Raw genomic sequence first — 14601 nt, 5'->3', positions numbered from 1 at the left:
GGGTTCGAACCAAACCCGACCCGATGACATCCCTATGCTAGATGCTCCAGTCATATGTATGTAAAATATACATACAATATACTTTTTACTACTTAACGAGCCCATACGAGTTGAGCTGAGTACTTCACTTGCCGAGCCTATTCTATGAGTTTCAACTAGGTGGACATGAGCGGCTCGACTTGTTTCTCATCCCTGGGTGGATCATGCTTGATCCAATTCTCAAACTGAATTGGATATATAATACTCTGAATCTGAGTCTAGTTTTGAATGAGATCCAATACAATAGAGTTGAATCCTGATCAATGTTGTTAGTATCACTGCCGATTGGCCCGAATCAGCCGGTTTGTATAGTATGGGCAAAAAATCAATACGAAACAAGTTGAATTGGTTTAATTTTTAAATAATTTTTTTTAAAGGATTAAAATAAATATTTTATTTTTTTTATACTTTCCGGACAAGGTTGATTCAGCTCGACTCGATTCACATCTGGAATCGGCCGATGTTTTGAATCGTTTTGAAAATCGATTCGGGTTCTATGCGATGATGCAAGATAGGAAAACAAACCCTTTTTTTTATTGGGTATAAAAAAGTCACATCCCGGGTTGGGTCCCCGAAAGACCATCCAGTACCCGGCCCGGTGCCCTTCTATTGACACACCGACTGGGTTTCCTCTGTCGACGAGTCTCAATCGCATACAATCCGGTTTATGGAGCCGTCCGAGTCTCCTTGCTCTCCTCCCCCCAAGTATAAAACGGGCCCAAAAACCCTAGCTCTTCTCGTGTTTAGGGTTTCCTGAGATCTAGTCAAATCCCCAACGGGCGCTTCTCTCGCTCATCTTAGGGTTTCAGAGGTAAGATGATCTCCAAACCTGTTATTCTTTGTTCCCGATCTCTTGATTTACGTTGGTTCTGCTTAATCGGTTCCGAAGATCAGATATTTCGAGCGATTTCATACCTATTTGTAGAACCCTAAACTTCTGGTTTGTCAGTTTCTCGTATTGAGTGGAAGATTGCTCTTATGCTTGGTTTTAATGGCAATGTGAGGGTTCTTTTCATGTTTTTCCTCGGTTTCTTTTTTCAGTTGCTGATGAATTTTAGGATGGTGTTTCTAAAACGAGTTTGATTTCTATTATATCTACAACTCTAGAAAATTTGTTATGAATGTTTGGATTATAGAGGGAATCAAGTAAAGTTGTTAGGTTTAGGATTTAAAATTTTGGATTTCCTGTAGAGATTTGTGTTTCTGCAGTACCCAAGGTTTTTGTGTTTTAGACCTTCAATTTTCACGTAACGAAAAGTTGAACAGTAGAGGAATTCGATGACAAAAATAGGTGGATTGTGCAATAGAAAAGGAAGATTGAGTTTGGAATATGCAAAAATGGTTGGAATGCTGATGGGATTTCATTATAATAGGAGAGGTTGGATTTGAAACAATTTATTTTGATGGGATTCTGTTTCTTTGGATCAAGGAGAACAACCCATATTATGACCACCCTCATGTGTGGTTGCTGGATAACAGAGTATCTCCTGTCGTCCACATCTTTTACTATCCCAGGAAATCGCACAGTCGTCACCTGCAATAGATATATTTTTAAATTCTAAATGATGGCGATTAGTTGGTATTTGGTAGGCACGACGAGTCTTATAAAAAAATTGTTTGAGTTATGCATGCTGAAGGCCATCTACAGGGAACTGATCATAAGAACACAAATATAAGGATAGATTTAGCAAAACAAAACGAAAGAAGAATTCATAATTGTCTTTGGCTTTTCCCTCAAGAAGTAGTAGCAGTGAAATAAGGAGTTTCCCTCAAATAAATTCTTTCCCTTGTTTAAAAGCCCTAGTAGAAGTAATACTACTAAATTATCTGCATTTCAACTGATTATATATTTAAAGTCTGAAATAAGTTTTTTTTTTGAGAACTAATTGTGGGACTCTTTTGAACTGCAGCCGAACATGTGTTGACTTCTCTAATTGTCCTAGTGTTGCCTTTGAAACGACTATTCAGCTTTTATCACTTGTCTATCGTTGTGTTCTTCTAGATTGATTTGATACATTGGAGTGGAGCATTGGATGTTATGAATGGGGATTAGAGAGTCTCAACTTTATTATCACATGTATAGACTTCTGTCTAACCATTTCAGTGAATGAATCCTGATTGGAAATTTGCATTATGATAGTATTAGTGTGAAAGTTATTTTGGGAGCCAGAGATGTTTTGTTATGTGGAAATTAGAAACTTCCTATGAAAGGATGGGATGGGTTGAAGGGACTGGCGAAAAGGGAGCTAGTGGAGATTTGGAGGGAGATAGTGTGTAGAAACTGGAGTCTTGAAGAGTTGTGGAGCCAACTCTGGTTTAGCATTAGAAAGGAATTGAGAAATTGTTTTGAAGCTAACCTTGTATAAATAGGAGTGGTCTTCATGACAATGAGAACTACAACAATGATGATTATTTGTTGTCCGTTGAAAATTTGAGATTGTGGCCTTCTTTTTATTCTTCTAACTTTTTAATACATTTTAGTTGTTCATGAGCAAGCACCTCACCACTTCCAGGCCTGCATCTTGCCTAGGGGCTTTGCTTGACCTTGATGCTTTTTACCTTGTTAATCCATACAAAACATAATGCTACTTGAAACAGATTAATGGTTTCCCTTAGTCATCATTTTCACTATTTGTTGCAAACAGTAATATCATAAATTTAACTGCCTATATTACAACTCTTGGATGCATGTGCCTTTAAAATTTGTTAACCTTACATTTTAAGCAACTCGGAAATCTTGTAGTAACTTTAACCACTCACATATGAAGTATTCACTTTACTAACATCTATGGGTCAAAGTACAGAATTCGAAGCAGTTTTAGGATATAATTAAAAAAAGCTGCTGTAGTCTAAATGTTGACTACAACAGTCTGAATTGTTGTCTTCAATGTGACTGTTCCAAGTTCATTTATATTTTATAATCAGATGCAGTCTTAGAGCTGTAGAATGCAATGGTAAAAATGATGATACGATCACCTAATCACCATTATGATGGTTGACAAATTTTTTGTTTGTTATCATAAAATTGGTTAGCTTTACCTGCACTTTCTGGTGGCAGATATGATTGAGACACCAAATGTCAGAAGCATGGCTCCTGTAATCAGTTAAAGCAGGAAGCTAGGTTTGTAAGCGAGTTAGGAGAAACAAGTGAACTATGAACAACTGTTGACTATACAACAACAAACAACAACTACGCCTTCATCCCAAAACAATTGGGGTCAGCGATATGAACCAAAAAAGAAATTCATTTAGGGTCTTCCACATGAATCCTTTTCCTCCAATCATTTCTATCCAATGCCATGTCCTCGGTGAGGTTCAAAGCATTCATATCCTTTCCTATCATCTCCATCCAAGTCTTCCTAGGCCTACCCCGACCTCTTTTAACTAATATATTTTCCCATTTCTCCAACCTTCTAACTGGAGCATCATTAGGCCTTCGCCGAATATGTCCAAACCACCGTAAACGATTCTCTCGCATCTTATTTTCAATGGGTGCAACACCTACCTTCTTACGTATCTCCTCGTTCCGAATCTTATCTTTTATAGTATTTCCACACATCCATCTAAGCATCCGCATCTCAGCTACACTCATTTTTTGAATATGATGTCTCTTGGCAGCCCAACATTCCGTACCATATAGTAAAGCGGGTCTAATAGTCGTCCTATAAAACTTTCCCTTCAATCGCAATGGCATTCTACGATCGCACAGCACTCCAGTTGCACTTTTCCATTTCATCCACCCAACCTTTATCCTATGATTTACATCTCCATCAATTTCTCCGTACTTTTGAATGATGGATCCCAAATATTTGAAATAATCATTCACCGGTATTTCTTGCTCACCAAGCTTCACTACACTCCCATCACTACTTCATTGCTTACTAAACCGACATTCCATATATTCAGTCTTACTCTTACTCAACTTAAAACCTCTAGCTTCCAATGTCTGTCTCCATAATTCTAACTTAGCATTAACCCCAGCTCTAGACTCATCAATCAAAACAATATCATCAGCAAACAACATACACCACGGTACATTTTCTTGAATTGATCTCGTAAGCTCATCCATCACTATCGCAAATAGGAAAGGGCTTAAAGCAGATCCTTGATGTAACCCAACTGTTGACTATCTTGTAAAGAAAATAATGAAGCATGCTAAAAAGTGTAACATAATGTCTTTGAGAAGTTAGGGAAGGCAGGTTTTCCACTAGCACTAGAGAACCTTTTGACAAAATAGTTGCCAAGAATTTATGTCTGTCAAATAAATGCAACGCTATGTCTACAGGATTCTGGTTGGTGAAACCTTGTAGGTGTTAGTTACTATTTCATCACTTTGTTTTTTCCTAAGTTCTATGGTTTTACAACTTGCATACAGGAAATTGCTACAAGAAGCTGGTGAAAATGGCCGTTTCATTTGACAATGTTAACTCAGAATCTGGTCTCCAGAAGCTTGATAGCTACCTTCTTTCCCGGAGTTATATTACTGGGTATGTTCTGCTTTGCTTGTGTTTTTTGTATGGTTGTGCTTCAATTGTGTTACTTCTGCTGTATTTTTTCCTTTTTTTTGTGTTTTTTCAATGAATGCAGTTACCAGGCTTCCAAGGATGATCTTTGTGTTTATGCTGCTCTATCCACTGCACCATCATCACAATTTGTAAACATCTCCCGTTGGTATAATCACATCAGTGTGCTTCTGAGGTTGAGGTGGGTGCTTGCCCTCTCTTTGATCTAGTTATGTTTTGTTTGCTTAGTTTCAATTTGATAATTTTATACCATTTCCAAATAATTTATCTCATATCTGCAGTGGGGTTTCTGGGGAAGGTCAGGGTGTCAAAGTAGAAGGGTCTGCACCTCACAGTGAAACGACTTCTATGACTCCTCCAGTTTCTGATTCAAAGGTTTGGAACCAATATTCTGTTCCACTAATTCTATTCACCTATCTTTTAAAAGTTTACTGTGTTCGTTCCTGTTAAATAATGTAACATCATATGTAATCTCATATGTAATGTAACATCATATGTAATGTAACATCATATGTAATATTTTCTTTTAGTTTAGTTAGGATTAGGATAGTTTCTTTATCTTTATTTTTTAGTTCCTGTTTTTTGGACATTTTTTGGACTTTTTGCTTTTTTGACCAAAGTCAAAAATCATAAAGTGAGAGTCGTTGGACTTCCCAATGACTCCCTCTTTCCCTCTTCTTCTTGTATTATAAATATGGGGTTTTCCCCCCTTGTTTTTTATGTTTTTCAGTGGGTGTTTTCCCAATCAATAAAATTATATTTTTTCCTCTTGTTGTGGTATATCCTTTCTTGGGTATTGTGTATGAATCCTTGTGGTTCACGTGAATGATCCTTTCAGTGGTCCCATTTGAAGATTCACTTGGTGATAATCCAAGAACTAATCTTCTTACATGGTATCAAAGCTCGGTAATGATCAAGTTATTCTTTCCGGTGCATTGTAAAGCATGCCATCGAAAGTTTAGAGTGGGCACATTTTTTTCTCAAGCGTATGTGAAATTGTGATCATGCAAAAGTTTGGAAGCTTGGAGGATCATTCAGACTCACTATCCGTGGTGGAGTACATATTCTCTTCTCTTCTTCTTCTCTATTCTTCTTTCTTTCCTTTGTTGTTTCTTTATCCAATCCTTGTAAAATGGATGACAATGATAATGTCACTATTAAACCCATTAAACTCAACGATTCAAACTATGTTACATGGGCTTCAATTATGAAGCACCTTATATGGGGAAAAGGGTTGTGGGGACTAGTTGATGGAACCGATTTGGAACCTAAACTAATCCTTACAAAGGTAGAAGGAGAGAAAGAAATACCTCTCACGAGGGTTGAGAAAAATAAAGCCATTACCACTTACGAAAAAAGTGAAAAGAATGCAGAATAAGACATGCCAAGATTATGTGTTTGCTCATAAGTAGTGTTGATATAAAAAAATGTTTAAGTCTTGCAAAATTTGAACATACTAACAATACTTGGGATTATCGTAAGAGAATGTATTCTCTTAAAGACATTGCACATGTATGCAACTTAGAAGACAAAATTAGAAATATAGTTCAAGGGAGTAAGAGCATTAGGGAATACTATAATAGTTTGTCCTGATTATGGGAAGAATTGGCTCTCCTAGGACCTAAGTGCCATTGTCCACAAGATATAAAACTCTGCCAAAATCAAATAAATGCGAAGCATTTCTTTCATTTTATTAGTGGGTTAAGTTCATAATTTGAATCAACCAAATTTGTTCTTCTTCATCGAGGAAATATGCTTTCCATAAAAGACACAATAGAAGAATTAAGCATGGAAGAGAATAGGCTCAAGAAAAATATCTCTAAAAGTGACGATGACTTGGTTCTAGTCGTATCTAGATCGAAAAATCATGTTTGTACATACAAGCCTCCACACTATGGAAGGACTAATGTTGAGAAACAAGGGAATGATTTTGAAAAAAGAAAAGTCATTTGTTACTATTGTGGAGAACCGGGACATGTAAAGACTTATTGTCCAAAATTAAAGAAACTTAATGAAAAGAAGGTCGCTTGGGTTGAATCTCCACAAGATTCAAATGTGACATCCATTGGAAGCATGCCCTTAACTCAACTAGTGGAGGCACTTCAACCACTACTCAAAGGAGCATCCTCATCCATTGGAGCCGCTGTTGCCTCTGTCGGCATTTTCGATCCTGATAAATCCCTTTGACTCCTTGACTCATGTGCATCTTTTCATATGACACCAAACATAGATATGCTATCCGAACGTCCTAACTCAAATGGTTTGAATGTTTTTACCGTTGATGGAATATCTATTGAAATCAAGAGAATAAGAGATTTTGAAAATATTTCTCAAAACTCAAAAAGATTTTGTATTTCGCAAATTAGATATATTCCTAAACTTAACCTAAATCTTTTATCTGCCTCTCAATTATCTTACCATGGATGTAATGTTTTCTTCTCCTCTCGCGGTTGTCGAGTGCAGGATCACCAGTCAAGGAAGCTGATTGGAGAAGGCCATAGAGAATGAGGCTTGTATTACATGTTTTTTTGGAAATACCCAATAATATATTATGTTGTAATGTCCAGAAAATAGACTTTGACACAAAAGACTTGGTCATCCTAGTATATCCAAGATCCAGTTTTTTTCAAAAGATGATTTTTTTTTGTAATTTTGAAACTTTTTCATGTAAAAAATGTATTATTGAAAAAATAAAAAGATTACCTTTTCAAGAAAGAACCTTTGTCTCTTCACGACACTTGAGTTAATACATTCGGATGTATGGGAATATGCACTTGTTATATCAAGAGGGGTTTTATGTATTATGTAATTTTCGTAGATGACTTTACAAGACATACTTGGATTTATTTTCTTAAACATAAATCCGAAGTTTTCTAACATTTTCAAATATTTCACAATCTGGTAAAAAATCAGTTTAAGAATGATATTTTAATTTTTCGCACTGATTTAGGGGGAGAGTTTTTGTTAAAAGAATTTAAAGATTATTTGAACCTCTACGGTATTACACATCAAAGATCATGTCCCTATACTTAACAAAAATGGTTTAGCTGAAAGAAAATATAGGCATGTTATAGAAACAACAAGAACTTTACTCATTATACATCAAGTACCAAAAACTTTTTGGGTCGAAGCCACTCTAACTGCGGTTTATCATATTAACAGAATGCCATCTTTTTCACTAAACAATATTTTTGCTGTAGAAAAACTTTTTAAGCAAATTCTAGATTACTTTAGGTTGAGGGTTTTTGAGTGTAAATGTTTTGTTTTTACAGATAAAAATGATAAATTTTCTCTTCGTGCAATTTCTTGTACCTTTTTTAGGATATGCAAGTCACCAAAAAGGCTATAGATGTTTTGACCTTAAAATAAAAATATTATATGTATCAAGGAATGGATCCTTCTTAGAAAAGGAAAGTTCTTTTAGTGAGAACCCTACATAAATAGATGAGTACTCTTTTTTGTTGGACTTAGTTTCAAAGATTGATGAAAGATTGATGAAGAATGATATGATAAGTACAAAATCATTTAGTGATGATCAAGGTTATATTCAATATTCTAGGTAGAGAAATTTAGAAAAATCATGTGCTCTCAAAAAATATACTAAAGAATATGAACAAATATCAATTGAAAAGTCATCTAGAGTGTCAAAAGTTCTCAAACAATTTGTGTCATATAAATCTTTTTCACCAAAATATCAATCCTACATTGCCTTGATACACTCTTACAAAGTGCCTTCTAACTACGCTTCAACAAAAGAACAGCCTGAATGAGTCAAAGCAATGACAACAAAATTAAAAGCCTTAGAAAAAGCAAATACCTGGATCATTCAAGACATTCCAACAAACAAAAAGCCTATAGGCTGTTGATGGGTGTACAAAGTTAGAACCAAGAGTGATGGCACTCTTGAGAGGTTTAAAGCCCGATTAGTTGCCAAAGGCTATTCTCAAGAATATGGAATAAACTATGAAGAGACGTTTGCCCAAGTCTCTAGAATGCTATGTTACATGGGTGCGGGTGCGAGTGCGACACGGGTGCGGCGCAATTTCAAAAATTTTGGACACAGGGACTCGACTATATATATATTAATATATATATAATTATATATATAACAATAAATTAATAATAAGAGTTGACTTGTAAGAATTGACTGAGAATTTGGAAAGCTTTTACATATAGACAGGGAGAGCAATACACTTTAGGATTTTTTTGTTGTATAAAGCAAAAATTATCAATTTTTTTAAAAAATGTATAAATATGGACTCGGTTAAAGTTGATCGAGTCCAAAACGTGGATGCACTAGGCCTCGGTGCGTTGACCGAGTCTGCTCCGTGTTCGAAGCCGCACCCGTGTTCGGGCGTGTCGACGCGGGTGCGACGACCATAAAGCCGAGTCCGTGTGACATAGCTAGAATGACTACACTAAGGATCCTAATAGCTATTTCCCCTGTAAAGAAATGACATATGTACCAAATGGATGTCAAAAATGCATTTGTAAAGAAAGCTTAGTTGAAGAAGTATATAGGGACCCATAAGTTTAGTCAAGCTATGCATGATTTTGGTTTTCAATCTTGTCTTACTAACATAACTTTGTTTATTAAGAATTCTGATGCATATCATTATTCTTCTCTTCTATGTAGACAACATGATCATCACTGGAAGTGATAAACACAAAGTTAACAATATTAAAAAGTTTCTCAAAGCACACTTTGAAATGAGTGACTTGGGTTTTTTAAAATTCTTTCTTGTTATAGAAGTTGCTTACTCTCCTAGAGGTTATTTACTAACTCAATTTAAATTTGTTCTAGATAATGTTGATAGATCTGATATCTCAGATGGAAGACAGATTGACACTCTCGAAGTTGTAAATGTCAAAATGAAGATTGATGATGGAGAACCACATGAAAATCCAACACCTTACAAACAACTTGTCGAGATAATGTCTTCTCTTTCCATTACAAGACCTGACATTGCGCATGCCATTTACACAATAAGTCAATTTCAACATGCTCCTACCACTGTTTATATAGGAGCTGTCTTACACATTATTAGATATATTAAATTTTTTATTTTTCAAGGAATTTTTTTTGTTTGCTTCTTCTTCCTTAGATTTAACTGCTTATACTGATGCAGATTGAGGAGGTGATCCCAATGATCGATACTCAATTACTGGTTTCTGTGTGTTTTTAGGAGAACCATTAGTATCTTGAAGGTGAAAAAAGCAACAAAAGGTCTCTCTTTCGTCAATTGAAGCCGAGTGCAGAGCCATGACTACAACCACCACGGAAGTAGTCTAGCTAAAGCGACTGTTTCAAGACATGGGTGTTATGAGTACAGGAGCATCACAGTTGTGCTGCAACAACAAAAGTTCTATTTACATTGATAGCAACCGGACATTCCATGAACGGACCAAGCATATTGAAATTGATTGTCACTACGTATGAGAGGAATTTCTACACGACATCATTGATCTTTCATATGTTCAGAATATCAACTGGCAGATTTCTTTACCAAACCTCTCGATGTTCCTTGATTTTACTTTCTCTTGGACAAACTTTCGGTTATTCAATCGTAAGTTTGAGGAGGAGTGTTAAATAATGTAACATCATATGTAATGTAATGTCATATGTAATCTTTTTCTATTAGTTTAGTTAGATAGTTTAATTAGGATTAAGATAGTTTCTTTATCTTTATTTTTTAGTTCTTGTTTTTTGGACATTTTTGGACTTTATGCTTTTTTGACCAAAGTCAAAAAGCAGAAAGTGAGAGAGTCGTTGGACTCCCAACGACTCTATCTAGAGCCGAGCCCAACGACTCCCTCTTTCCCTCTTCTTCTTGTATTATAAATATGGGGTTTCCCCCCCTTGTTATTTACGTTTTTCAGTGGCTATTTTTCCAATCAATAAAATTATATTTTTTCCTCTTGTTGTGGTATACCCTTTCTTGGGTATTGTGTATGAATCATTGTGGTTCATGTGAATGATCCTTTCGGTGGTCCCATTTGAAGATTCGCTTGGTGATAATCCAAGAACTCATCTTCTTACAGTTCCAACTGCATTTCATTGTTGACAATTCTGGTTCACATATTCTGTATGATTTTCGTCTCTTCATATGAGGAGGAAAATATTATAAATCTTTTTTTTTGTGATGAAACAATGAAATCATGCTGAATTTGTCATTATTTCACTATTTCCGTCTATTCTAGGGTCTCATGCTTAAACTTAGTGACTTTTTTGAAGTGCAAACTAATAAACTGAACGGTGTAAGATTAGGGCAAATGTATGAACTAAATTCATTGTCCTTTTACAGGCACTGGCGGATGATGATGATGATGATGATGATATTGATTTGTTTGGTGAAGAGACAGAAGAGGAAAAGAAGGCAGCTGAAGCACGTGCAGCTTCTGTAAAGGCTTCTAGCAAGAAGGAATGTAAGTTGTGTTTCTTATGGGCTTTGACAAGTGGGTTTTGTATTTGTCATATGCATATGTTTGAAGTTAGCAAGAATGTGACATATTTCATTGAGAATCTGAATAAAAACCTACCATGAATTTACGTTTGCACAATTTATATGTGAATGCAATTTAACAATTTTTTGAATGCAACTATTATCATTTAAATTGTTGAACTATATAATCATAATAGTATATTCTTAAATATATGACTGTGAATCTCAAAATTCTTAAAGCACATTCTAAAATATTAAATGTGTGACTATGTGATTCTTAAACTTCTTAAAGCACTAACATAAATTTTCAAGTGAAGACTTACGATCAAGAAACACACACAAATTCTTGGTAGTGAGAAATTATAACTTGGCACCATGAAAGATTCTAGCAAAGTGTATGCTTGTGCATTGGAACTCCCATGAACCAAAGGAAAAAAGAGGGCCATGGTCTCATTATTCACCTTATCTTATTACTCACAAAGGAGCTTGTGTTTTTTTTGGCTCACGTCATCTATTTTCACGTTGTTACTTATCTATGCTTTGCCATATGTGAAATAGAAGCAGGCAAAGTGGAGTCATTTATTCATGGTGTTGTGCTCGTGGACCCAATGCATCTAAAGTTTATGCATCCAAACATTGAATGCCAATCTTTGTCATTGGAAAAGAAATGGAATTTTAGTTTTATTATTACAAAATAAAGCAATTCCATAACAGTCTTGTCTCAGAACATTGAATATTGAGGAGCCAATATTTGCCATTGAAACAAGAGTTGGGATTTTAGATTTTGTTACAAATAAAATGCTCCATAATGGTCTCATCTACCTGTTTATTAATGCTCTCGGACCCCTACACGATTCATTAAGTTGTTGGAGACACCATGAAATCCAGTATGATTTTTTATGTCAAATTCTTAATGGTTATAAATGGCCAAGTTATTTCATCTGCTTGCTTTCTTTAATACTTCTACGCCCTCTTTTTAAAATCTTGTCCTTGTGGTGATTGATGGTGCCTTTTTTTGTGCACTGCTGCACCTTTAGTACACCCGATGTTTGGAAAGAGCACATGCCATGGTTAGATTTTTATGCATGCACCTGTAGGCAGCTCATGTTCTTGAGTCGGACTTGCAAATTCTTCTAAGTTTCTTTTTCTTGGCTTTGTTGTTCACACACCTTTTATCCCTATTGTGTTTAATGTATGGTTGGAGCCATATGATATTTATCATGTTTATGCCTTTGCACACATGCACTGGAATATGCACAATCTGCACCAATTGATTCTACTCTCTGTATAGGTTAAAGTTGCATTTTTTTTAAGGCTGGTAAACAAGCCGAGCTTGGGCTGTTCTTGCTCAGCTTGTTAAGGGTGAACCTCTGCTCAGGCTTGGCCTGTGAACTCATCACGAGCTGAGCCCGAGTTCGTTACGAGTTGAGCTTTATAAGCCGATCACGAGCTGGACCGTTTTCTAAAAAAAATGAATTTTAAATATTTTTAAAACCTTGATAATATATAAAATATATGTAATATATGTACAATAGATATAGTACATATAATACATGTATATGTAAAAACTTATATAATATGCATATTAAGTGTATAATATATATAATATATGTATAAAATATATAATATATAAAACCAGCCTATACATGCCGGGCTTGCGATGTTCATGATTGGCTCATTTACCTAAATGAGCTGGTTTGTATCTCGGCTGGCTGAGCTGCTAGTCTCATTTCCCAGCCCTAATCTTTTTGTTGGCTAGTTTGTATATCTGAGCAACTATATGCTTTTATCTATATGTGCATATCTGATTTTGTTTTGTGCATGATATAAAGTTGCATCTTTTGTTTGACTAGATTGTCTCTCAGCACTCATGTGCTTTATCTATATATGCATGAGTATGCAGTCTTTTGCACCGAAGGATTTTGCTTCCTGAATATATTCAGGTTGCATGTTTGTGTAATAGTTAGTCGTACTATTTTGGTTTATCAGTTATATTATTTTGCTTTATCAGCTGGCAAATCCTCGGTGCTGCTGGACGTGAAACCTTGGGATGATGAGACCGATATGAAGAAGCTCGAGGAGGCTGTAAGAAGCCTTCAAATGGAAGGCTTGTTGTGGGGAGCATGTACTTTTCTTCTTCATTACTTTTCCGAGTTCAGATGTTTTTTATTTTTTAGAATGATCATGTCACTTTCAAATATTGCACTTAATTATTTTCTGTACTAAATGCAGCTAAACTCGCACCGGTTGGGTATGGCATCAAGAAGTTGCAGATTATGATGACCATTGTTGATGACCTTGTCTCCGTGGACAATCTTATAGAGGAACACCTTACTGCTGAGCCAGCTAATGAATACATTCAGAGCTGTGACATTGTGGCATTCAACAAGATATGTGAGTATATCATGGCCTTATTAACCACCCTGTTTTGTTATATTACAGCGAACGTGCTCTGTTGGTATCTAACGCCATTTAGCCTAAATTAGTTGGAAATTTAATCAAGCTTCATGTGGCTGTGCGAAAGTGCTAATCCGGAGCGCCTAGCGTATATGGGTGTTTTCTCATTGTCTTTAAAAATGATCTATTGTGACAGAGGGATGCTTGTCGAGTGGGCTGTTGGCTGGAGGGAGCAGTTAAAGTGAACACAGTGCGAGGGCTTCTGCTGGCGGGAAATTCTCACCAAAAGAGTTCTGTTCCACTTTTATTTTTATGTTGGTGATTGAATATACAATTAATTTATTTTTGAGCTTGGAGTCTGCAGTGTGGTTTCTGCAATTTTCAGCGCTTATTGGTGCATTGCAATGTGTTCCTTTAGTAACTAGTGAGACTTCAAAGAGGTAGTCTCAAATTGGTCTTGTATTGTCTTTTAAGTTGCTCCTGTAATTCAAGCCAACAATCAGTTTTGCTGTGATGAGTGTTACTCCTCGCTAGCCCATTCATAGAGATAGCAGTGTCACTGTTGCATGGCATGGTTGCACAGAAACTCGGCAGTGAGAGGAAAATGGTTACCTTAACCGGCCTGTCCATCTGCGCAGGATGTTTGAGTGCACCGTAAACATTGGGGTTTCTGCTGAATTGCACGAAGCATTTTTGTGGGGCCCCACTGCGGCAATGCAAACAGCGGGTTATCTTTCCACATGCAAAGAACCCCCTTCCATTGTAATCGTTTCCTTTGGTACAGTGGGTTTGCTCTGATTTTGTTACAGCGGAAGGAAGCTCTGCGTGGATTGCGGTACAGAGTCTGCTTCTGGGGTATACAAACGCCCGGTGAAGTAGATGGCTTTATACTCTATCTTCACACAAAATTGGCAGCATTAACAGAGACCGCAATTTTTTTTTTCTAAATTTGTCTACTTCCTAATCATGTGTTATAGTGATACATTTTTTTTTATTAGTTTTTTCTATGATGGACGTGCTATAAACAAATCCACCTTAGGTTTTTTCATTTCTCAGGAAAATGCCCAACTTTCCATTAACTATTTCAAAAAGCACCCTTTCAAGAAGGTCTTAACCGTCCCCTTTCAAGAAGGTCTTAACCGTCCATACATTGAGATGGGGACGGCTAAGGGAGAAAAACCATGGAAATTGTCTTGTCC

General features: G+C 36.1%; 1 protein-coding gene across 1 annotated transcript; it reads left to right on the top strand.

Annotated features, from left to right (window-relative positions):
* The first annotated feature begins 725 nt into the window (after positions 1–725).
* Positions 726–13916, top strand: LOC149833303 (elongation factor 1-delta-like). The gene is made up of 8 exons (XM_090015048.1): positions 726–850; positions 4415–4526; positions 4627–4743; positions 4844–4937; positions 10868–10988; positions 13017–13130; positions 13238–13399; positions 13599–13916. Coding segments are annotated over exons 2-8 (696 nt in total). The 5' UTR covers positions 726–850; positions 4415–4440; the 3' UTR covers positions 13601–13916.
* Positions 13917–14601: the final 685 nt, after the last annotated feature.

This window comes from Nuphar pumila, chromosome 7 (genome assembly GCF_984573655.1).
Source record: "Nuphar pumila chromosome 7, dmNupPumi1.hap1.1, whole genome shotgun sequence".
In the NCBI taxonomy this organism is placed as follows: domain Eukaryota; kingdom Viridiplantae; phylum Streptophyta; class Magnoliopsida; order Nymphaeales; family Nymphaeaceae; genus Nuphar; species Nuphar pumila.
This window is presented reverse-complemented; position numbering and strand designations above follow the sequence as displayed.

Bases quoted from the DNA above. Each gene is read 5' to 3' on its own strand.
- LOC149833303 (XM_090015048.1), top strand. From the start codon at position 4,441: ATGGCCGTTTCATTTGACAATGTTAACTCAGAATCTGGTCTCCAGAAG. The intron at 4,744-4,843 runs GTGGGTGCTTGC...TCATATCTGCAG, and splicing joins AGTGTGCTTCTGAGGTTGAG to TGGGGTTTCTGGGGAAGGTC. The intron at 10,989-13,016 runs GTAAGTTGTGTT...TTGCTTTATCAG, and splicing joins GGCTTCTAGCAAGAAGGAAT to CTGGCAAATCCTCGGTGCTG.